The sequence below is a fragment of the Poecilia reticulata genome, chromosome 21 (genome assembly GCF_904066995.2).
Source record: "Poecilia reticulata chromosome 21, P_reticulata-male-v2, whole genome shotgun sequence".
In the NCBI taxonomy this organism is placed as follows: Eukaryota; Metazoa; Chordata; class Actinopteri; order Cyprinodontiformes; family Poeciliidae; genus Poecilia; species Poecilia reticulata.
This window is the reverse complement of record NC_088850.1, coordinates 5576357-5599953: the sequence shown is the minus strand read 5'-3', so window position 1 is coordinate 5599953 and position 23597 is coordinate 5576357. Positions and strand designations below refer to the sequence as shown.

The window sequence follows — 23597 nt, the reverse complement described above, 5'->3', positions numbered from 1 at the left end:
TTTTTACCAAATACCTTTTTTACTCTTATTTGATTAACTTCTTGGATGGCTACTTTTTACTTGAGTAAAAATATGTTGAAGTAGTGCTGACCTTACTTCAGGACAGGTTTTGGGTACTCTGCCCACCTCTGACCGTTTGTGTCTACAGCTGCAAGTTTCTGAATCTGTGGACGTATCACACAACTTTTTGTCTGATTTTGCTCCCGATTGCAAGTCGGGGAAAGTCTGAAACTCTTGTGTTAAATGGGGTGAAGACTGGAAGTGGAAAAGTGGAACTGACCTGACATGTTTGAATTTTTAGAGGCGGATCTGGACCCAGTTGAACATTTACTGATCCAACAGCAAAAGTGTTGTTTATAGCCAATGAAAAACAGGGGCTAAGACACTTAAAGCTACAATATGAAACTTTTATTTAAAAATTTTTTTCTCCCTTTTTACTAAAGCTGTCACTATGTTGTGAAAGTGAAATATGAGACAAATAATCTGAATCAATCTCCTTCACCTCCTCCCTGAGCTACTACTGCCATGAAGAAATGCATCACTTCCTAACAAAAACAACCAATCAGAGCCAAGAGGCGGGTCTTAGCGCTGCCAGTCAACACTGTTAAATGTGCTAGTAGCAATAAACAACTTATTGTTACAGTAATACTCTTCACCTGCTGTCATTGTTAGCTATACTTACTAGCCAAGCATTCACAACATGCTATGCTAGCTGTAGATTGTGATAGACAGCACTAAGTCCCGCCCCCTGGCTCTGATTGGTTGTTTCCAGTTAGCACTGTAAGAAGGCAGAGAACCTCAAATTTTTTCATGGATTATCTGTTAGTGTTTAACACCAAACTGTCGCAACATAATGACAGTTTCAACAAATATATATAAAAAATTTTTTTTTAAAATTACAATTAACATAGCTACTGCAACATTAATAAGAAGTTGTGTTAATGCAGAATTTCAACCAGGTGCCACTTGAGTTCTGGTAGAAGATCTTCACTAAGATAATGTGTGGTATGGATTTTTGGAAGTGTTAAGTAGATTGTGTTATTGTTGTGTTTATGTTATTTGTTGTGATGTATGTAACAGGTCTCCTGTAAATGAAAGGAATCTCAACAGATTATCTTGATTAAACAAAGGAATAATAAAGTGAAGGTTTTTAATCCTAAATGCAAAATGTATTCTACATTTTTGTTTTAATTACTGCTCTGCAAGTTGTTCCTTCAGCAAAAATTGCCTTGTTTTGGGATTGTTTGCTCCAGTTACCAGTTGGTTCATCACGATTAATCCGATTAATCGTTTCAGTCCTTGTTTGGATACTTTCTAATAGTCCACTCCAGACTGAAAGGCAGCAATAATTATTACTTTAAGGTTATTGCTGTTACCTTTCCAGCCTAGTGTTAAAACGCCTCCCTGTATTTTGTAGAGCAGAAAACTGCTGGTCATACATTTTGGTAATCGGTTACTCAAGTGTGTTTAATTAGCAACACCTAAAAAAATAATTTCCTCCATGACTTTATCCAAGAAGACCTTTCAAATGTATGTAAATGGGCTCAGTTAGTGTTACAAAACCCTGTTTGGCCACATTAAATGTTTGACTTGATTTTTTTACGCTCACTTGCATGCGTGGGGGCGGCAGCAGGCAGAAACCGGTTGACGGAGAGGGGAAGCGAAGCGCTGCCTCCCACCCTCCCTCCCTCCCTCCTATCTGTGCGCACCGAGCTCCTCTCCTCTCTCCTACATTATTCAAACATGGCGAAACTCTTTGCCATTATCCCACCTCAGTCACCGTCCTCCGCTTCAGCGCTACCGTCACCATCTTTACCGTCTCCGCTGCCGTTATCTCCGGCCCCGTGATGACCCGGGAGGATGGAGAAGTTGTCGGCGAGCCTGTCGGAGATCACTTGGAGCCCCTTGGCGCTGCCGCTGGACGCGGTGGTCAGCAAGTACCGCCTGCCCACTCTGGTCCGCTTGGCCCACGGTAAGAGACAACCGGCGCCCCTGGGTGCCTAAAAAGTTTTCGCCATTTGCCAACTTTAAATGTACAGTGACGTCTCGCCGCATGTTTGTAGCGCTGGCGATTATAAATAATCACAAATGTGATTTTGCTGCTAGCAAGCGAGGAAAAAGTTATTAAATCGGTATATTAAAAAATTATTTGTATGAGTTTTTATAAGTACAACTTTGAAGTGTTATGAAACAATTGTAAAAATAAATAAATAAATAACTGAAAAAATGTAGAAATTAATTAAATGTCAAGTCGGTCGATAGAAAATGGCATCTTCCGGTTTAAATTTTTCAAAATAAATGCACTGACTTGTTTTAGAAAGTTTAGAAACATTTTTAAAATCAATCAAGTTTATGTGTATAGCATATTTCAGCAACAAGGCAGATCAAAGTTATTTACAAAAATAAAAGTAATAAAAACAACAAACAGTCACCAATTGAGAAACAACATTTTGTTGTCAAGTCACTTGAAATGTTGGTTCAAAAGAAACTAATCAGGTGAATGTTGATCCTCAATTTAAAGGAACTCAGTCTTTCAAAAAAAATGTAGGTATTTAAAAGATACAGTAGAAATTACAAATTAGTTTGTTGTCCTTCTAAGATGTCAAATATAAGAATAAAATTTGTTTACATTGACTAACATGAAGCATTAAATCATATGTTGAGTTTCAGCTGAGAAAATAGAATAAACAAATAACTTCACTTCTTTATGGTGGGTTAGGTTGCCATGCAGTGTCATTGGTAGATTTGCTCCACAAAAAGCTTGTTGCACAATTTATTTTATGAAATAATTGGAAAACCAAGGAAGTAATAACCATGACTTCCTAATAAAAATAACAATAATAATTAATAATAATGAACAAAAGCACGTTTTTGATGAGTAGAAAAGTTTTTCATTTGAAAAACATGCTTGCTAAAATAAGGGTTTAAATAAATGATCTTTTCAATCTAATAAAAGAGAAGATAAAGAGATAAGAGTCTTTCACCTAAATACATTTAAAATAATAAATATTTATTAGTACAATAATATTCCCAGCAACTCAGGCCAAATCCCTGCTGTTGTCTCTACTGAAAAAAAATTAGACAAATAATTTTAAAAAATCAGTGGAAGAAATTCCAAGAACAAAAAAAGTAAGGAGATTAATTATATAATATAAACAATACTCTCCATAGCTTAGACCAAACTCCTACAAACCTGTACTAATAAAGATATGCTATTATTATTTTTAATAAACATATTTACATTTATTGAAAGAGATTATCCTTTCTGTCTAAAAGAAATAATTGAGATTCAAGACAATAAAATAATCACATTTTAATCAATTTCTTGTTTCAGAAAGTGCAAAATGCTGGAATCTTTCCATATAATTACATGTATTGTTTTAAATTTTTTTAGTGCAACCCATCTCAAAGATGGGTTAGGCTTCCCAAAGTATGCACATACTTTAACTCTTACATTTTTATCATTCTTAAAATTTAGATTGTTTTCTAAAGTTTGACATGAACTAATTCATTTATGATTTGAACAATATGAAAGTGGTTATTCATATCCATTCTTCTTAATAAATGCAAAGAGTTAATTAATAATTAACCACCTACTTTACCAACTCAAATTTAGATTCGCCAATTCTTTCCACTCTTATTTTGAAATCAGCTGAGGTGCATTTCCGTTGCGTTTTGGGACGATCTGTCCACTTTGTGGCTCTGGATTCATCTCTAACAGGGCAGTGACTCCAAGGGCTTTCATATCAATCCACTCACTCGCCCACGGAGGTGTTAAACTAAACATTTTGATCGCGCACACTGTTTATTCGTCACATGCTTTACTGCCAGAAGATTTTCCACTCCGACCGCAGAATTGCTGTCTTCACTATGGGAACGGGCGATGGGTGTCGCGGCCAAGTTGTTCCAGTCCAGGAGGCCCGGAAAGCCACAAAGTGTCTGTTGTGCTGCTGAAGTGCTGCTCAATCCCATTCATATGCAAATGCTGTAATCTGTCGACGAACGTGGAGAATACTAACGAGGAGCGACGGCGAGGCAAAGCTCCAACTTTTCACCGTGGACAGAAGCGCGCATGTCGGGCTCCTGGAAAAATGCGCACCTCGCCTCCTGGAGACGCGCGTTTTGTTTTGGCCGCAGCACCGGTTGGTGTTTATTAACTGCGCCGCAGTTGCACCCCCCCCACAGATCCCTCCTTGTCTGCACTGCCAGATGGCATTTATGTGCAACAAGATGACAACTTTCTCAAGTCAACAAACAACAGGGTGATTATCTGCATGCAGAAACTGCAGTGCGGCTGCGTGAGTGCGTAAGGAGCGAATGTGACGGGGAATTTCCTGCAACGTTATGAATGATCCAGATTGCACGATATTAAATTATCCAGAAGCCCAACTGATTGCGTGCTAGCAAATGCATTTGGTTCTACAAAGGAAATCCTCAGACATCTATAATCCCACAAAAGGGAAGTTAGATAAACTTTGGTTGCTCCAAAGTTTATCTAACTTCCCGAGTAAGAAGGAGATAAATAATGATGCCATTTTTTTTAAAACGTGGTTACAGATTTGATTGTAAAGATAAGCGACTTCTCTTGTTTTGGCAGCATAACTTGATGAAGATCAACAGTTCATTATATACATATTAATTCAATTACATATGTTAGGTTAAAAACTTAAATGTATAAATTAAATTTGTTATTTTAAAACGGGTTAAAATGAAAGTGAAATGAATGGATAATAAGTATTTTCATCCTCCTACGTCCTGTGGTCTTATTTGTCATTTCCGCCAGTAGTAACATCCGGTTGTTGATCATGTGACTTCCATGATGCAAACAAAAGCGTTTTTCATTTCAGCAGCTTGGCAAAATACTCTAATGTCGATGCAAACCACTTTATCCAAGTAAAAAAAACTTATCAAAAAACGCAAGATTATTCTTTACGTGTTTCCATTAAGCAAATTTAATTCCAATTTGCGCAATGAAAACCCAACTTCTAATTTCTTTAGTAGTTGAGGGCAAGTTTTAACAAAAAGTTTTTTAACCTTTAGATTTAAGATTTACCAAATTAACACAAGTTTTTATTTCCTGTTTTTATCCAGATTTCAGTCCAACCTTTTTTACTTTTGAGATTTTTGTTTACGGGATATGAAAAATAGAAACAGTCTTTTTAAAAGCTCACATCTGACTGTAATGGAAATATTTCAATAGTTTATTATCAGGTCTGAAATGAAGAAATATATTTTTTCTGTTTCTGTATCAACAGTCTGTGGTTTCATGTTTCATCCTTCTACTTCATAATATCAGGATATTTTTTGTACATAAAGAGTTTTAATCTAAAGCTGCAGTACATTTAAATGAAATTACAATTTTATTGAGCCACATTTCTACAGTTTGTACCCAAAAAATGTAGTGTTTGTGTGATTGAACTATACCACTTCACTGTCAGCTGAGATCAGTCCAGTTGTGCCGTTAGAGAGGAGGAGGAGGAGAAGGAGGAGGAGGAGGAGGAGGAAGGTGGGTTATTTAATAATAGGATGTCAGCTGAATAACGGGGTCCTGATAAGTAGCAGCTAGAGAGTTGGTGAGGCGTCACTGATGGTGGTAATTATGAACACTGAACCCCGAGTGTGTGTGGACGTTACACTGTAAAACATTTGAGCCACATTTAGTTGTGTCTACGACCTGCTGCTCTGTACGTCACATAAATTTAGTCAGTTTTAGATTTTGAACCTAAATGTGTGAGTTCCATCCATCTTCTTTACACCCTTGTCCCTCAGTGGGGTCAGGAGGGTTGCTGGTGCCTCTCCAGCTAATGTTCCAGGTGAGAGGTGGGGTCACCCTGGACAGGTCGCCAGGCAACACAGAAACACACAGGACACACAACCAGGCACACACTCTCACACCTAGGGCAATTTGGAGAGGCCAATTAACCTGACAGTCATGTTTTTTGGACTGTGGGAGGAAACCGGAGTACCTGGAGAAAACCCACCATGCACAGGGAGAACATGCAAACTCCATGCAGAAAGACCGGGGCAGGGAATCGAACCCAGAACCTTCTTGCTGCAAGGCAACAGCTCTACCAACTGCGCCACTGTGCAGCCCTTAAATGTGTGAGTTTGTGAAAGATAAACTTACAGCAGTAAGTTGTGTTAACTTTTTATTAATTGTTGAATAAACTAGAGTTTTTAGGTTAGCACTTAAAAAAACAGAAGAAAAAGACCGTCGTGGGAATGATTTCCCAGAATGCTTAGCGGCATGTTTTTGTATCCTGATGGAAGTGCGTTACGTTGATCTGACTCTTGTGTGTTAATAAGGAAAATGTTTATTTGAATGAAGTTCAGTGCAAAGCTTGAAGATAATGTCCTTATATTGAAATGTTTTCCAGCAGAATTCATTGTGATGTTTAATAAAATTCAGAAATTTTGTTCATGCAATTTGAAACAATAATTTAAATTATTCTAAACTAAAATAAGTTTTTATTTTAACTTGATATTGTGAGTAAATGTGGCTCTTCAACCAGATGAGGACAGTTTTTTTATTATTTTGAAATAATTATTTGGCTTAAATTGCAGCATTAAGTTCAAACTCACAGTTCAAGATTAATGAACTTAAAAAACAATATTTAGACAACTTGTCTCTGTTGCTAAATCAACTTCATGAGCTTTAATTTCTGAGTTAAAACCAAAACAATTTTCTTGTCGACTTTAATTGCATTTTCAAAGCAGCAGGTGGATTTTCATTTCCAAGTTAAACCAACTTCAAATGTTTTCAAGCATTTTCCACCACAGATCTTTTAATAAATCTGTTTATCGATGTTTGTTTGTGCGTTCCAGGTGAATGCGTGGAGGGTTTGTCGGAGGACGACGTGGTGCTGCTGCACTCCTGCCGTCAGTGGACCACTGTGACGGCCCACAGCTTGGAGGAGGGACACTACGTCATCGGGCCCAAGATCGACATCCCACTGCAGTACCAGGGTCAGCATGGACTCTTAAACACACACAGTTCACAGCTGCAGTTTGGTCACTCATAACCATGGAGCCCATAGACAAAGGAATCACCAAGAAGTCGCTCAAACGTTTATCCACGATCTAAAAAAAATACCCATTGTTTATAAAATGTCCCATTCTCCCTGGGGGTAAAAATAAATACTCATTTTATTTTCCGTAAAGGTCAACATATTCCACTTGTTCTATTTCTAGAGGGTCCTGTTTGTTCCTTTTAAAGCAGGCTGGATAATGTCAAAGGAAAGGAAGCTAAAACTGTGTTTTTGTGTTGAAATCTGGTTTTAATTCATTGCTTATTTAATACAAGAAAAAAAAATCACATCTTGAAAAGCGGGACTGCTCACTGTCACTGAAGTGATGAACTCTGAGAGTTAAAACATCCTAAAGTTCAGGGTTTATTGTCTGTATTAAGTGTGGTTAAATTTATGCTGATGTTATTTTAAATCAACTTGAGCTAATTTAAGTTCATTTTTAAAAAGAAACTTAAATGTTAAGATCAATGTAAGTTAGGTTAACCTCAAGTTTATTTAAAAGTTAAGAGAAACTAAACAGATAATACTTCAGTTACATTAAAGTTAAGTTAAAACAATGTTAAATTACGCTAGGCTAAATTACTTAATTTAGGGTTAAAAGGTAGGTTAAGATAGACTGAGTTAGCTTTGAGGTAAGTTGCATCAATTTAAAGTCTAGTTTCCATTAAATAATAAATGCTTTTTAAAATCACACATGAATAAGTTTGTTGACGTGACGTGTCATTAAAAAACATCATCCTCCTACCACTTCCTGTCGTCTTCTTCGTCTTTTCGTCCAGTAGTAACATCATGTGACTCATGTGACGAGAAGAAAAAGTGTTTTCATTGCATTTTTGGTGAAATTCAGCCGATAAACTACAACACATTTTGTTGAACAATGGGAGTTTTTTTTTTAATTGCTGTGTTTCTGTTAAGGAAATTCAATTCCAATTTGCACAACTGTATGGTTAATGGAAACACAACTTCTCAGTTTTCTTGCAGCTTGTTGTTGACTAGGGTTGTTGTAAAAGAATTGAGTACTCTATCGATTATTTTTTACAATTAATCAAGTAATCAGAACCATCTCTCTCTCTCTTTCTTTCTCTATTACTTTCTGAAAATGACGCCGGCAGCGTCTTTACCACCGTTTACTCAGAAACAGTAACCAAGCTGCTCCAGGAGGAAAGAAGCTATCGTTCTCCAAGCATCGCGTCAGTCAACTTGAAATGCTTATTAGTTCACCCCCCCAAAAAAACAAAAAACCCAGACAGTTTGCCGTTATGCTACTAGCAACAACTCATAGGTTGAAGTGAGCGCGCTGCCCAACACAAATAACGACCCGCCTGTAACACGGTGCCCTAAATAATAAAACATCATTTAACGAAGCTTCGAGGCAGATACATTTTCCTCGAGGAATTTTAATAATCGAATCATTTGAGGAATCGTTGCAGCCCTGTTATTGTCTGCAAGTTTTACCAAAAAGTTTTTAACCTTTAGATTTAAAATCTAAGTTTTTATCTAGATTTCAGTCTAATCTTTTTTTTTCATATTTACATTTTTGTTTACAGGATAGGAAAAATTGAAATCAGCGACATTTAAGCTGTTGTTTAAAACGTCACTTTTGGCTGTAAAGCAGCTTTACTGCAGATATTCTCGCTGCTCCCGTTTCATTCATGCCTCCAACCTGCCACCATGTGATCTCCTGCTCATTGACTTGCGGTCTTCCCGCTGAATGAGTCTAGTCAGGATGACCTCACCGGAGCCCATTCTTCCCTCTCAGTGCAGCCTCATTATTTGCTGTGTAACCGGATCTTAATGCCTCATCTCCATTGCTTCCTCCTCTGATGCATGCAGCGCTGATGTCACCTCACGCTGCTGCCGCCTCCCAGGCTCCGCTTCGGAAGAAAGAAGGAATATTTGTTTGGGAGGAGGGGATGCTGAGATCATCGTCACTTCAGACCATCCACTATTTCACAGAAACCCTGTAAAAAGACGATTTTTACAATTAAAAAATTGAATTCTTCAATAAATAGGACTTGAAGATACAGAGTAGAAGTTGATTTGCCATAAGGTTTACCTTAAAATCACTGGAATAAGAGCTCAGAATCAGTTCATCATTTCATTGTCTGTGATTGATGTTTAGCAGGTAATTTTTTTTCTATTTTAAATGCATCAAAACTACCAAATTAAATGCTTGCAATTGAATTGTTTACATTTTGACAGTCAGTTTATCACTTTATCTACACAGAACAAAAAGTGGTAAGCAGGTCAGAACACAGTATAAAACAAAATACTCCAAATATTAAGGACTTTTAAGACCCTGAATCCCCAGAAATGAAGTTAAATAACTTTCAGCTAACTATACAAATAGAATAAAATAGAATAATAAAGGAAAGAAACAAAAGATTCAGGTGCAACAGCATTATCAGGAATAAAAAAGTTCTTAAAGTGTTAAAACAATATAACAAACAATTTTAACAGTAACAATGGTAATAGTAATAATGTGTGATGATAAATGGTAATAGTATTGGAAATGTATATTTTCCTGTTATTATGCAGTCCTTATAAAAGATCTCCCACTATTTCTGATCTTTAAGTGCATCTACCAACTTAGATGCATTTGTTTGAGTTTATTAAAGATCAGACAATTTTTAAGAAACTGTGTTTTCATTCATAAATGAAAATCTTTTAATTTCTCATTGACAAGGGTTCAAAAGTAATACTTAAATAAAAAAACCTGTAACAGTTTTTCCCTCTAATGTGCAAAAGTTAATCGGTGCATCTTTCCTGATACTTGTAAGAAAAGACAGAAGAAACATTGATTAGATAAGAAAAAACAATTACTCAGAGGTTTATGCTAGCAGAAACCGCTACATTTATTAGCACCGCTGGTAAAGATGTTGAAACTTATTAAAATAAATTAATCTTTCAGAAATTTCCTATTACCTTAAGATCCTTCTTGCTGTGTGCACTAGACGAGATATGCTAACCAGTTTGTCTCCATACATGCTAGGATCTACGACGATACGGTACTGTCTCCATGGTTACTAAAGAACACAAGGTACGTGTCTAACCGTCAGTAACCATGGAGACAATGCCGTACCGTCATGTAGCCTAGCATGTATGGAAAAAAAACTGGTTAGCGTCTTGTCTTTTGTACGTTTTTAATGTTGCTCCGGTGTGAGGGGAAACGCTGTTTATGACATAGTGACATAAATCATGTGTGAATTCAGGCAGAGTCGGTAATTTGATCAATACGTCAGGAGGGAGGAGGTATGGGTCGGTTTCTAAGCTAGCCGCTTCCAACTTCTGTAAATACCGCCGACATTTATGAGCCCCAATCAGGTGTGTTACATTCACAGGCAAATTAGCTCGACTCGACATGAACAAAGTGGCAAAAACAACTTTGGAAAACAATTTTAGTTGTTCCCTCACTTCCGACGTCCGTCATGGCGTCTCGAATTATTAAGTGACGTAGTTGTAAAGGGTCAATAAGAAGAGGTTACGTAAACCTACGTTTAAGGATCACTTATGAGCTTTTTAATTACAGCAGGTGTTTTGGCATCAGAGGCCAACCGACAGCGATGAGCTAACGTCTGAGGGATGACTTCATACAGGAAGTCTAAATAAGCCTCGGATGAGAGCAATATAGGTTTCCCCCGGGGGATTAGACAGCAGGATGTCTCCCTCCTCATCCCGCTGACTGCATCCTCCTCCTGACGAGGAAGGTGACATAAGGGCAGATTGGAAGAGTTGAACGATCCTTCGATTTTAAGCAGGTTTTTAACACAGTCATAACACAGTCACAGTCAATATTCATAATATTACGACTTTATTCTCATAAAATTATGACTTTATTCTTGTATAACTTTATTCTTGTACTGTGACTTTATTCTCATATTATTTCAAATGTATTCTCATTAAATTTTATTCTTGTAATACTTTGACTTTATTCTTGTAAAATTATGACTTTATTCTAAAAAATATTATGACTGTATTCTCATATTATTACGACTTTGTTCGATTTTATTATTGTACAATTTTATTCTCGTAATATGACTTTATTCTCATATTATTTCAACTTTATTGTCATACAAGATTATTCTCATAATATTATAACTTTATTCTCATACTTTTATTTTGTACATTTTCTTAGTACGGCCCCAATACTTCGTCGTAATTTTAAGCCTATGATTAAAATTATGATTTTTATCAAGAGTAGCAGTAGCAATTTTAGCCATTTTTATGGGTGCGTGAACATTTTCGTGTTATTGAAATAGTTGAATGCCCCAATACATTAAAGAAAATACAATTATGAACAATTAATAACCCAAATCAAACTGCAGGGAAATGGTTCCCAATGAACGATTGACCGCAGTTAACAGTTGTAAAATTAAACACAGCTAAAATTCACAATATTACTTATGGTAACATTTAGAGATATATAAAAAACACCCTTACATTTTTCTAAAATATATGTTAAAACATAATACACACTGACAGCAATGGGACACTGGTTGCTAGGGTAACCACCAACTGTCAGGAGCAATAAATGTTAGAAAACCCCTCAGAAAAAAAAAAACAAACTTTCTGACTAAACAAAATGAATCTGAAGAACAAATTAAGCAATGTTGACAAACTTCACAACTACAAGTCAATTAACTGACAGTAACTTTCATTCACTGGTTGCTATGGTAACCACCTACTGTCAATGTCAGGAGAAAATAAGTTTAATTGATTTGAATGACAAGTAAATCGACGTTGAAAAACATTCACATGGTTAAAACAAAATCCCGTTACACGTAAACCTGAGATTCAGCAGTTAATATTTTTCTATTTATAACAGATAATCCTATAGACGTGTTGAAAGTGCTCAATAAATGCTAGAATTTCAACATTTCAGAGCTGAAAGGTCCCTGAAGGTGGGTTAGTATTAGTGTTGTATTGTTTGACGGAGAGAAGATACTTTTCCTTGGGGTTCGGCTTGAATTAGGAGGAGGAAGGCAGTGCTGGTAGAGGATGGTACAGTTTGGTATGTCGCTCCGCCTCCCAGATAGAAAAGAAAAACTCTTTGGTCTTATCTTCACACATGCATCACTTTGTGGGGAAAAAAAGGAGACCCCTCCAAGGCATTTAGTTGTTTAAACGCAACCCAGAGAAGTGATAAATAAGGATACTGTTAGAGCCCTTTGAAACCAAACTGATATGGGGAAACGTGTTGCGTTCCATGAATCCGTCAAAGAAAGTTAGCTAAACGGCCAGAAATATCAGCCGCGAAAACGCGAATCCATAAAGGTTACAGTCAGACGAGAGGATGAGAAAAGAAAAGCGACGGTGGAAGAGAAAGAGTTGTATGTGTGACTGTCTCCATGGTGATGTGCCTCTGCTCTGCGTGAAAATGGGGGCCTCTTTATTGGTTGCCATGCCGACACTGTTGGCTTTCAGCTGGGTAAAGTCTGGTGCCAGGTCAAAGGTCATTGAGGTGTTTTTGCATTCTCCCTGTATGCAATAGATGTACACATTTCCACAAAACAAACTTTTTCTCTTCCTCTCTCTGCCTTTTACTTCATTTTTATCCTTCATTGAGCTTCCTGTTTTCTTCCTGATTTATTCCCGACTTCTTCCTGTTTCTTTCCTAACTTCTTCCTGTTTTCTTCCTGCTCTCTTCCTGTTTCCTTCCTGACTTCTTCCTGTTCTCTCTCTGTTTCCTTCCTGACTTCTTCCTGTTTCCTTCCTGACTTCCTGTTTCCTTCCTGACTTCTTCCTGTTTCCTTCCTTCCTGTTCTTTCTCTGTTTTCTTCCTGAATTCGTCCTGTTTTCTTAATGTTTTCTTCCTGTTTTCTTCCCGACTCGTTTGGATTTTGTTGTTTCGTGATGCTCTGCAGGGAAGTTCAAGTTGCTGGATGAGGACCGCGACGTCCGGGATCCGGTCCAGTATTTCTCCAGTGTGGAGGAAGTTGCTGGAGTCTTCCCTGACCGGGTCTTCGTCATGGAGACAATCACTTTCAGCGTCAAGGTGAACACCGCTCACTTCCTGTTGGGCTCACCTGTAGCACACTTCCTGTTTTGCTGCGATTCACAGAGTTTAGAGCTGGATTCCAACGCAAGCTGGGAATGACCGGAAAACGTTTTGGAATTTGACTTGTGTGATTTTCAGGTTTAATGTAGAAACAGTAGGAAAGAATATCAATACTGTTTTTATCGTCTATCCATGGATGGATGTGTTCAGTTCAATTCAGTAAACTTATGTTTTTTTTACTTTAAATGGGTCAAAAATAAACAAATAATTTGACTGAAAACGTGTAGAACTCTGTAGTGAACTCTGGATTGTCTGCAGCAGGTCATTTAATGTTAAGTTACTCACTTTTCAACACTGTGATCATGCGTGTTGCTCTGTTCCAGGTGGTTTCCGGCGAGTTCAGTGAGGACAGCGAGTCCTACAGCTTCACTCTGCAGGCTGGAGACGAGCTGTCACTGATGGGGAAGGCCGAGCTTCTGTGTGCCACACCCCCGAAGGAAAAGACGGGACTGAGCGCGCTCCTGAGACGCCTGGGAAAAACTCCAAGAAGTAAGTACGGGAGGCTGTTGAGCTCAAAGTTTTAGGATATTTGACAAAATTGTTTTAGTAACGTACAAGCAGCTGGAGGAATTAGACTGTAATCTCAGAATTCCAACTTTTTTCTCAAACTTTTATGTCAGAGTTCAGATTTTTTTTTTTGAATTCTGACTTTTTATCTCAGAATTCTGATGTTTGTTCCTCAGAATTCAGACTTTTCTTAGAATTTAGACTTTTTTTCTCAGAATTCTGAGAGAAAAGTGAGAATTCTTTTTTTTGTTGAGTGACTTTTTGGAATTGTATGACTCATAGCAATGTACATAAATATATTCAAAAAAGGTACAAAAATATTTCAAGATATCTGTCTGGATGAAGAAGTATACATACATAAACAGTAAAATAATACAAGATATTTGTTGAATGATTCCAGTATATATATATAGGTCCTTCTCAAAAAATTAGCATATTGTGATAAAATTTATTATTTTCCATAATGTAATGATAAAAATAAAACTGTCATATATTTTAGATTCATTGCACACCAACTGAAATATTTCAGGTCTTTTATTGTTTTAATACTGATTATTTTGGCAGACAGCTCATGAAAACCCAAAATCCCCGTCTCAAACAATTAGCATATTTCATCCGACCAATAAAAGAAATGTGTTTTAATACCAAAAAAGTCAACCTTCAAATAATTATGTTCAGTTATGCACTCAGCCTTTTGCAGCCTTCAATGCAGCATGGAGGCAATCAGCCTATGGCTCTGCTGTGGTGTTATGGAGGCCAGGATGCTTCAATGGCCTTAAGCTCATCCAGAGTTTTGGGTCTTGGTCTCTCAACTTTCTCTTCACAATATCCCACAGATTCTCTATGGGGTTCAGGTCAGGAGAGTTGGCAGGCCATTTGAGCACAGTAACACCATGGTCAGTGGTTTTGGCTCTGTGAGCAGGTTCCAGGTTGTGCTGAAAAATAAAATCTTCATCTCCATAAAGCTTTTCAGCAGATGGAGTATGAAGTGCTTCAAAACCTCCTGATAGCTGCTGCATTGACCTGCCCTTGATAAAACACAGTGGACCAACACCAGCAGCTGACATGGCTCCCCAGACCATCACTGACTGTGGGTACTTGACACTGGACTTCTGGCCTTTTGGCATTTCCTTCTCCCCAGTCTTCCTCCAGACTCTGGCACCTTGGTTTCCGAATGACATGCAAAATTTGCTTTCATCCAAAAAAAAGTACTTTGGACCACTGAGCAACAGTCCAGTGCTGCTTCTCTGTAGCCCAGGTCAGGCGCTTCTGCCGCTGTTTCAGGTTCAACAGTGGCTTGACCTTTGACCTGGGGAATGCAGCACCTGTAGCCCATTTCCTGCACACGCCTGTGCACAGTGGCTCTGGATGTTTCTACTCCAGACTCAGTCCACTGCTTCCCCCAAGGTCTGGAATCGGCTCTTCTCCACAATCTTCCTCAGGGTCCGGTCACCTCTTCTCGTTGTGCAGCGTTTTCTGCCACACTTTTCCCTTCCCACTGAGGTGCCTTGATACTCTGGGAACAACCTATTGGTTCAGAAATGTCTTTCTGTGTCTCACCCTTACTGAGGGCGTCATTGATGACCTTCTGGACAGCAGTCAGGTCAGCAGTCTGACCCATGATTGCGGTTTTGAGTAATGAACCAGGCTGGGAGTTTTTAAAAGCCTCAGGAATCTTTTGCAGGTGTTTAGAGTTACTTTGTTGATTCAGATGATGAGGTTAACTGCTGGTTCAGAAAACCTTTTAAAATATGCTATTTTTTTGAGACAGGGATTTTGGGTTTTCATGAGCTATATGCGAAAATCATCAGAATTAAAACAATAAAAGACCTGAAATATTTCAGTTGGTGTGCAATGAATCTAAAATATATGACAATATATATATATATATATATATATATATATATATATATATATATATATATATATATATATATATATATATTACAGCAGCTAAAATGACTGATTTTTATGTTGTAAATCACTGTTTTTTGTGAATGTATTTAAATGTACCATATATATGTGTTTACATTTATTGATTCTTTTTATTTTTATTGATTTGTTTGAAATAAAGAAAGCATATAATTATTTTATGGATTTAATGCTTGTGACATTAAATCACTAGCATTAAATCTAACTTCAGAAGTTTAAAAACTGAATTTGAAGAGTCAGAAACCTGATAGATGCGGCTTTAAAAGGCTTCTTTTTTATAAGAAAGATTAACTACTTGGTAAGAAAAAAAAAACAAAACTTCATGAGCAAACAGTTCTGCAATTTAAGAAAAAAGGTTGTCAATAGAAATTGCAAAGAATTTGAGGATTTCATCATCTGCAGCACATAATATTATTAAAGGATTCAGAGAAACCAGGAGGATCTTTGTACACAAGGGACACGGCTAAGAATCAATTTCTAATGGTAGTGATTTTTAGGCCCTCCGGCTGCGCTGCATTAATAAAAAATGTTTAAACTCTGGCATGTGAGGAAAAAACACATCTGTAAACACGATCCAGAAAGGCCTCTGCCTCAACTTGCCCCTAGTTCGTCTACGACGGATTGAGGTGAAGCGGAAACTGTCTCGTAACCTGATGAATCTGTAATTCTTTTTGGAAATCATGAACATTGCGAGCTGCAGGCTAAACCGCCTGAGAAAGAAAACATCTCACTTTAAAAGCTGCACCAACAGCTCTCCAGGGCTCCCAAATTCTTAGAATGTTGTATAAAAACGCGCTGATGCAACGCACTGGTAAACTTGTACGCGTGTTACTGATATTGAATTCAATTGATTTTTTTTTTTCACTCTAAATGTTTAATTTGTTTTATTTGTACTATTTTGAACGATTTGCAAATTATCAGTCTTTGGTTTTCTTGCAGCAACTTCATCTACGGTTTGCGTCAATGTTTGCAACACTGCAGAGCTGAATCTTTATAATTTAGATATCAAGAAACTACACTTTCAATATTTCAAGGGTTTGACATCCGTTATTGCAGTTTGTAGCAATTTAAAGTTTGTGTACAAAAAACTTTAGATTCAGATGCTGTGCACACGTATTGACATCCCCTTGTACATTTTGTCATATAACAATCACAAACTTATGTGATAGAACAAAATGGAACAGTATCGAATTGCAAATCAGACAGAAAACAACAGATAGATTTCAAAGTTTTTAATGAATGAAAATCTGAAAAGTGTGGCATGAACCCTGTGGATTCATATTTTGTAGAATCACCTTTCAGAAACGACAGCAAACTGGTGACAAAATGTGAGAAAGTTCAAGGGGTACGAATACTTTTTTAGGGGTTTTGATTAGGTTTTAGAAGTTATTAAAACGTTTTAGAAGTTATTAAAACGTCCAAAATATGTCAAGATTTTGCCATGTAGTTTATATTTGCTTTGCATCTTCTATATATCTTTATTTTTTTCTGTAATCACCATTTCCTATTTTCTTGTTTTGGTGATGAAATTGCAATCAAAATATTTCGGTTATTGAATTAAAAAAAGGAGCCGTTTCAAAAACCTCCCACTTGTTTAGTCACTTTGCATCGTTACCTAGCAACCCAAGCTGAGCTCCAACATGTTTGGTCAGCTACTGGAAAAGTCAAGTGTTTTGTTGTTGACTTACCATTCAGAAAACACTTCCTGCATTGTTTATTGTGCAGGAGGTTCTACTTCTGCTTGTCAAAGATGTGCGGTGGTATAAACGCACATCTGTTTGCAGCCATTATTATGTGTGAAGAATGATTTTGTGCAAAAAATTGATTTGTTTAGGCCATAAATATATCCTAACCTAAGCATAATAAGTCACGTTGAAGCGTTATCAGGTTTTCACACCTCACTCTGATTCTTCAGGTAAGACGCCCTGTCTGGTCTGTATGAACCACCGCACCAACCAGAGTGTCAGCCTGCCCTTCGGCTGCCGCGGACGCTTCTGCACACGTTCCCCGCTGGAGCAAGGCATGCTGGGAGGGGAGCACACAGTCCGCAGCATCATCGAGAGAGTCCGCCTCCCTGTGAACGTCTCGGTGCCTTCCCGCCCACCGCGGAACCCCTACGACCGCCACGGCGTGCGCGAGGGCCACCGTTACAAGCTGCTGAACATCGTCAGCAAGACGGTGGTGCTCTGCTTGGTCCTCCGGAGGCAGGAAGTGTCTCCCTCGCACTTCCTGCTGCTGCGCTGCATGCCTCGCTTTAACGTGGCCGAGGCCTCCGTCCACACGGCGGCGCTGGAGAGCCTGCTGCTGAGACACGCCTTCGACCCGGACGCCTACTCTCGGGCGGTTAGAGAGTCGCGTCCGGAGCTGGAGTGCATGACGGAGGAGTGCGTGAGCCCCCGGCGGTCCCGGCTTTGCGTGTCGGGTCAGGACTCGCTGGCGCCTGCGCTGCAGCGGCTCTCCATGTGCGGCTACGTGGGCGGGCTTTCTGAAAACTCTGTAGGGGCGAGGCTGGGCGAAGGGCCCGGTGACGAAAGGGAGTATGTGACTCCCGATTGGACTGAGGACGAGTTGAGAACCAATGAGGAAATCCCTTATGAAGAACTCTGGACCAATCAGAACGCAGAGAGTTTGGGGAAAGAACCAAACCTCATTTCCTTCCACACATCTTCCTCGTTGGACGGGTCTCTTGGTACCGTGGTGACCAGAGTGTCTACTCCACCACCTATACCTCCAAAATCTGATGCTGTGAGTGTTTTCTGGGTTTCATCTGTCCACAGCTGCATCCGGCTTTTAGAAGCTTGAATTATTCATATATAAGAGCTTCTGAAGCTCCTCAAACACTTACAGACACAAACCGTTTCCAGGAAACGTTTCTCTAAGAATCTTAGAAAACTCAATTCATACAGAGGTAACAATTAAAAGGAAAACAGCTGCTGGTTAGGATGGCTGGTTTAATCACTGGTTTGGTTTTCTGACTGATTCTCAGGTTTACTGAATGTTTTATGAAAGTTCAGTTCAGTTCTAAAATCCTAAAAATGAATTAATGTGATTTTTTTTTATTATCAATGTGAGTTCAAGTAAGAGAAGGTTAATAAAGACAGAGAAATGATTAAAGGATCAGAGAGAAAATATTCACATTGATTCCAACTTGGAATCAAGGGAGGGAGGAGAGAAGGAAGGAAATTAGGAGAGAAGGAAGAGAAGAAAGGAAAGAAGGAAGGAACAGAGAACAGAAGGAAGATAGGAAGGAAAAATATTGGATGGAAGGAAGGGAATAGAAAATAAGGAAAGATGGAAGAAAATGGTTGAAGTAGTGAAGGAAGGGATTATGAGAGAGAAGGTGATAATTAAGCACAGGGAAAGGAAGGAGAAGAAAACAGACGGTAATAGAGCAAAAGCAAACATTAAAAGACAGCAAAGGAAGTGGGGAAGGATGGACAGATGTAAGGAAAGGAGAGAAGGAAAGGATTAATGAGCTCTGAAGACTTCATTCAAACTAATTCTGCTGTTTTTATTCACTAACAACTCAGTCAGGTAGTTTTCAGTATCTAGTTTCATAAACCAAACCAAACTTACTTTTCTTCCAGTGGACGAAAATTAAAGTAAATTTATTGGAAATGAAAAATATACAATCTATACACAGTTTATCCTGTAGGTCAAATCTGTCCCTCTACATTCATGTAGAAAACTAGATGATCATTTACTAAACTTTTCTCTTTCTCTGTGTGGGTGAAGACATCTGCTTAGCAACTAAATTACAGCCTCTCCAACAGTCTTCTTCATTCCCTGATATTTAGCCTGCCAGAACAATGGGCTTGGGCTTGTGTGTGTGTGTGTGTGTGTGTGTGTGTGTGTGTGTGTGTGTGTGTGTGTGTGTGTGTGTGTGTGTGTGTGTGTGTGAGTGTGTGAGTGTGAGAACCAGGGGTTTTTATATCTTCATGGGGACCTATTTCTGTCTGGGGGTTTGTGGGGACCACTGCTTTTGTGGGGACATTTCTTGGGGGAATGCTATTTTTGGGTATGTGAGGATTAGAGTTCGGGGTAGGGTAAGATATGTGATGCTAAAGGGGTGGGTTAGGGGTAGGCTGTAGAAAATGAATGGAAGTCAATGTGAAGTCCCCACAAGACACAAAAACACGACTGTGTGTGAGTGTAGTAGAGTTTGTTTGAGGTGTAAAGGTCACCAAGTTTGACATTTACCAAGCCAAACACACACTGTGAGAAGTGTTGGGCGTTCACTTTGTTCCCCTGATGCATGTGTGTTATACTGTGTGTGTAGGTGAGGGAGGAGTGCCGCTACTTGCTCGCCCCTCCGGTGCCGCCTCGCTGCTCTAAAGGAGGCTCCGTCTCCAGTCCGGCCCCCAGCCCGCCGGTTCCGCCTCGCTTCCCCAAAACCTCCACCTCAACGAGGCCAAACCTCTCCTTCTACTCCTCCGGACTGCAGGACAGGTGCAGTAAAACCTGCATTCAACAAGTGCTGGAAGTCCTTGAAAATGCTGGAATTTATAATCAGCATTTTCAAGGTTTAAGTATGTGATTTCTGTGTTAAGTCCTTGAAAGTGCTTGATTCCAAACTACACAGTTTTGTAATAAAGTGCAAAATAAATGTATCAGCTCTTTGGTTACCTAGCAACTCACTCACTCTCTGGTTACCTAGCAACGACCTGTTGAGTAACTGGCGCAGCAGCAGTTTAAGGTTTGCCGCTGTGCCTCAAAACTGCTCAAAAATAAAAGAAGCAATAATGTGAAGTGAACACTGTGAATAAAAGAGGAAATATAACGCAGTAGTATTATAACGCAGTAGTATTTTAGATTTTAAAACACAAAATATCAACTGATATGAAACACTTATAACGGATCGATTTTAACGAAGAAGAATGCGTAAGTAAGAACACATTAATCTCTGATGGAAAAGATTTTAGAAACCACCACAGAATTAAAATATACTGAAGTCATGATATTTGTTGGTTTTGTTCTTCCTTTTTGAGAAATTAGCCTTTTTATTACTAAATCACATTTTATAAAAGCAGATTTTTTTGTTATTTAATAAAAACGTAACTTTTTTGTTTCCAATTTGCTCCAAACATAAGGCTTAAGATTTGTTGGTATATGCGTTTGTTTCCCAGCTGCTCCCCCTCTCCGGACGCCACCCTCTACTGCTACCCGTGTTCCTGGGCCGACTGTCCCGCTCCTAACCCGGCCAGTCCGGACCAGACCTGCGCCGCCCCTGCAGAAAACACATCCAGCTCTCAGCCTGCGCAGGCCACCTGGGCGGAGCCCTGGGTGGAGTCCTTCACATCCCCCACACCCCGAATGCGACCGCCGCCCCCACAGAGCCGATTCGCACCGTTTGGCGCGTTGAACCCCTTCAACCGCCAGTCGCCTTGCCCCTCGCCCGAACCCACAGCGAACGATTCCTCCAGAGGTGCGGAAGGCGGCGGGACGTCATCGAGTGGCGCTGATGGGTCCCCCTCTCCTCCTGACCCTACCTGGAGGCCGCCCAGCGACCTTTCCGCTCTGTCACTGGAGGAGGTGTCGGCGTGCCTGCGGTTCATTGGCCTGCCGGAGGCGGCGGTGGCTGTCTTCCAGAGGGAGCGGATCGACGGCAGCCTTTTGGTGCAGCTGACTGAAGACATTCTGTCACACGACTTCCACCTGAGCCGCCTCCATGTGACCAAAATCACACAGTTCATCCAGGGCTGGAGGCCCAAAATCTAACCCTGCCACCCTGGTAATGTGCCTGATGGCGACGCAACCATCCTTAATGTGCCTTCCACTGTGACCCACTGGCTGCTGAGCCCCACTGCTTGAAGCCTAAGGAAACCACGCCCCCCTGTGGCTAAACTGCAGAACTGACTCTTCACTCTAACTGCAGATTTTAATTTTGTTTGTCTCTGAATTTCAGACTGGAAGTAGTTTTACTAACATTGGCTCCAGGTGAGAATTGAATAGTCAAAACTTTCCACTTTAGTTTTTATTTTAATTTTCGACAGAACGGCCTTTAGACAGCATGCAGAGTTCTGTGGCCATGAAACGGAAAAAAACAAACAAACAAAATTTTTATTTGAATGGGGTTTACATAAGACTGACATGATGCAGTCATAAACATGAAGGAGGCGTCACGAATGTACATGACTGTTGTCCTGAAGTGTCACTCTGTAAATAATGACATTTTTAATGAAAAGTCACATAAAAAATGTCACTTTTATTGTAAAGTTGCATTAAAAGTTGTAAATAGTGACACTTTCATTGTGACTTTGCATTAAAGGTGTCACTATTTACAACTTTTAATGAAACTTTGCATTAAAATTGTCTCTTTAAATGCCATTTTGCAGTAATAGTGACTCTTTTCAACGGACTTTGCATTAATAAATGTCATTATTCACTGAATGACACTTGCTGACAACAACCCTTCAAATACAGTGTTCCCCAAAAAAACATTTAAAATTCAAATTCAAAAATATTTTTTTGACCCCAAAGGAAAATTAAATGTTTTAACTCATGTTAATTCAAAATTATTCAAAGTTCTTGTAAATGTGGGCAGGAAGGATCACCTGTAGCAGTCTGTGTCACGGTGACTGAAGATGCTCTGTTTTTCCATGACAGTATCATAAAGAAGATGAAAATTATTTTGACCTTTTTTTGTAATTTTTTCTAGTTATTATTATTATAGGTACTGAATGAGTTTTGGTCGATTAAACCTAAACTTTTGACCAGTAGGACGAGTAAAACTGAACATGTCCTTCAAACTGGTTTCCCTTGAGCTTCTGTGGGATATAACTGGAATGAATGGAGGAGCTTAGGAGCTAAAAATAACAGCAACAACTAGTTAAACTAAATTAATAAAATAAAAACAAATACAGTGTGTTGTTAACTCTATAAGTACAAAATTGGGGTTAAACGTTCAGCCATGAATGTCTGGGCTTTTCTGTGCTTCACTGCATTGACACTGTGGGGAATCACAGCATAACTTTATCGATAATTTTAGTTACATTAATTTGCTTCAATGACACATAAATTTTTTTTTAGTTTCCCCAAACCTGAGAAATGAGTTTTTATGATATACCTCAAATTTCTTGTTCTGTTATGCTTTATTTACCCAAATAAATGTAACGACAATTAAATCTCTCTTTGTTATTATTTCACAACATTTAAGAATTAAATTAGAACAATTTAAAGTCCCAGTAAAAGTAGACAGACTGCAGATTTCTGGCCGATCACCGATCTTTAAAAAGCCTAACCTGCTGAGTGTGATCCACCCTTATTAGATGGTTTAAAGTTTAAAGACCTAAATTCAATTCTGTGAAGATCTTTTTACCATAATTATTGATTCAATTCACTAAATAATTGACCTACTAATCCAGATGTATTAAAATTGTAGATATATGTAAAAACAAAGACTTATTTTCTATTTATAGAATAATAAAATGGCCAGATGTGTCCAGATAACTATGGAGATGCAATTTCTGTTTTTCTATACTTGATTGTCTATGATTGTATTGTTGCAGCATTATGTCAGTTATATTTCACTTTAAAAACATTTATGTTCCCAAAACTCAGTGGTGTGTAGATGAATGAAAAAGCTGCTTAGTGATGTTTTTGAAATCTGCTCCTTGTGTTATTTTACAGACTGAAGTAAATGAAATATTGACCCTGTAACAGAATGACCGCCGTCAGACGAACAATGCAGAAATAAATGAACGATATGCGAAATAAAACAAAGCTAAATGAGTTTTGACATTTTTTAGCTGAGCTGAACTCATCAACATGCTGATTGTAAACGAAGAAAACTCAGTGGTTCAGTCACTATGCTGCTAATTACAATTTTGACGAAGTGAAACTATTTAGTGAAGCTTTTGACACTAAATAGTGATGGGCAGTTTTTATTATTGTTTATCAATATTTGACTTATTGTGACACCAGTTAATTCAAAGCATTGTTAGGATTGTTACGTCTACTATCAATAAATCCAGTAATGCAGTGAAATGCAATTACTATGTGAAGCTTAGCGGTAAGAATCACACTTCTGCTGGTAAGATTAAATTAAAATACAGTGTATTTGTGTTTACACT

General features: G+C 38.6%; 1 protein-coding gene across 3 annotated transcripts; it reads left to right on the top strand.

Annotated features, from left to right (window-relative positions):
* The first annotated feature begins 1615 nt into the window (after positions 1-1615).
* gareml (GRB2 associated, regulator of MAPK1-like) lies at positions 1616-23247 on the top strand. 3 transcript variants are annotated; one of them, XM_008397322.3, is made up of 7 exons: positions 1616-1972; positions 6826-6966; positions 12893-13023; positions 13410-13575; positions 17441-18270; positions 19805-19974; positions 20652-23247. In XM_008397322.3, the coding sequence occupies exons 1-7, from the start codon at positions 1861-1863 to the stop codon at positions 21241-21243; spliced, it is 2142 nt and encodes a 713-aa protein (XP_008395544.2). In that variant the 5' UTR covers positions 1616-1860; the 3' UTR covers positions 21244-23247. The 3 variants fall into 3 exon arrangements, with proteins under 3 accessions (XP_008395544.2, XP_081458479.1, XP_008395545.1); XM_081602353.1 differs by lacking the exon at positions 1616-1972 and adding an exon at positions 3278-4262; XM_008397323.2 differs by lacking the exon at positions 1616-1972 and adding an exon at positions 4272-6102.
* Positions 23248-23597: the final 350 nt, after the last annotated feature.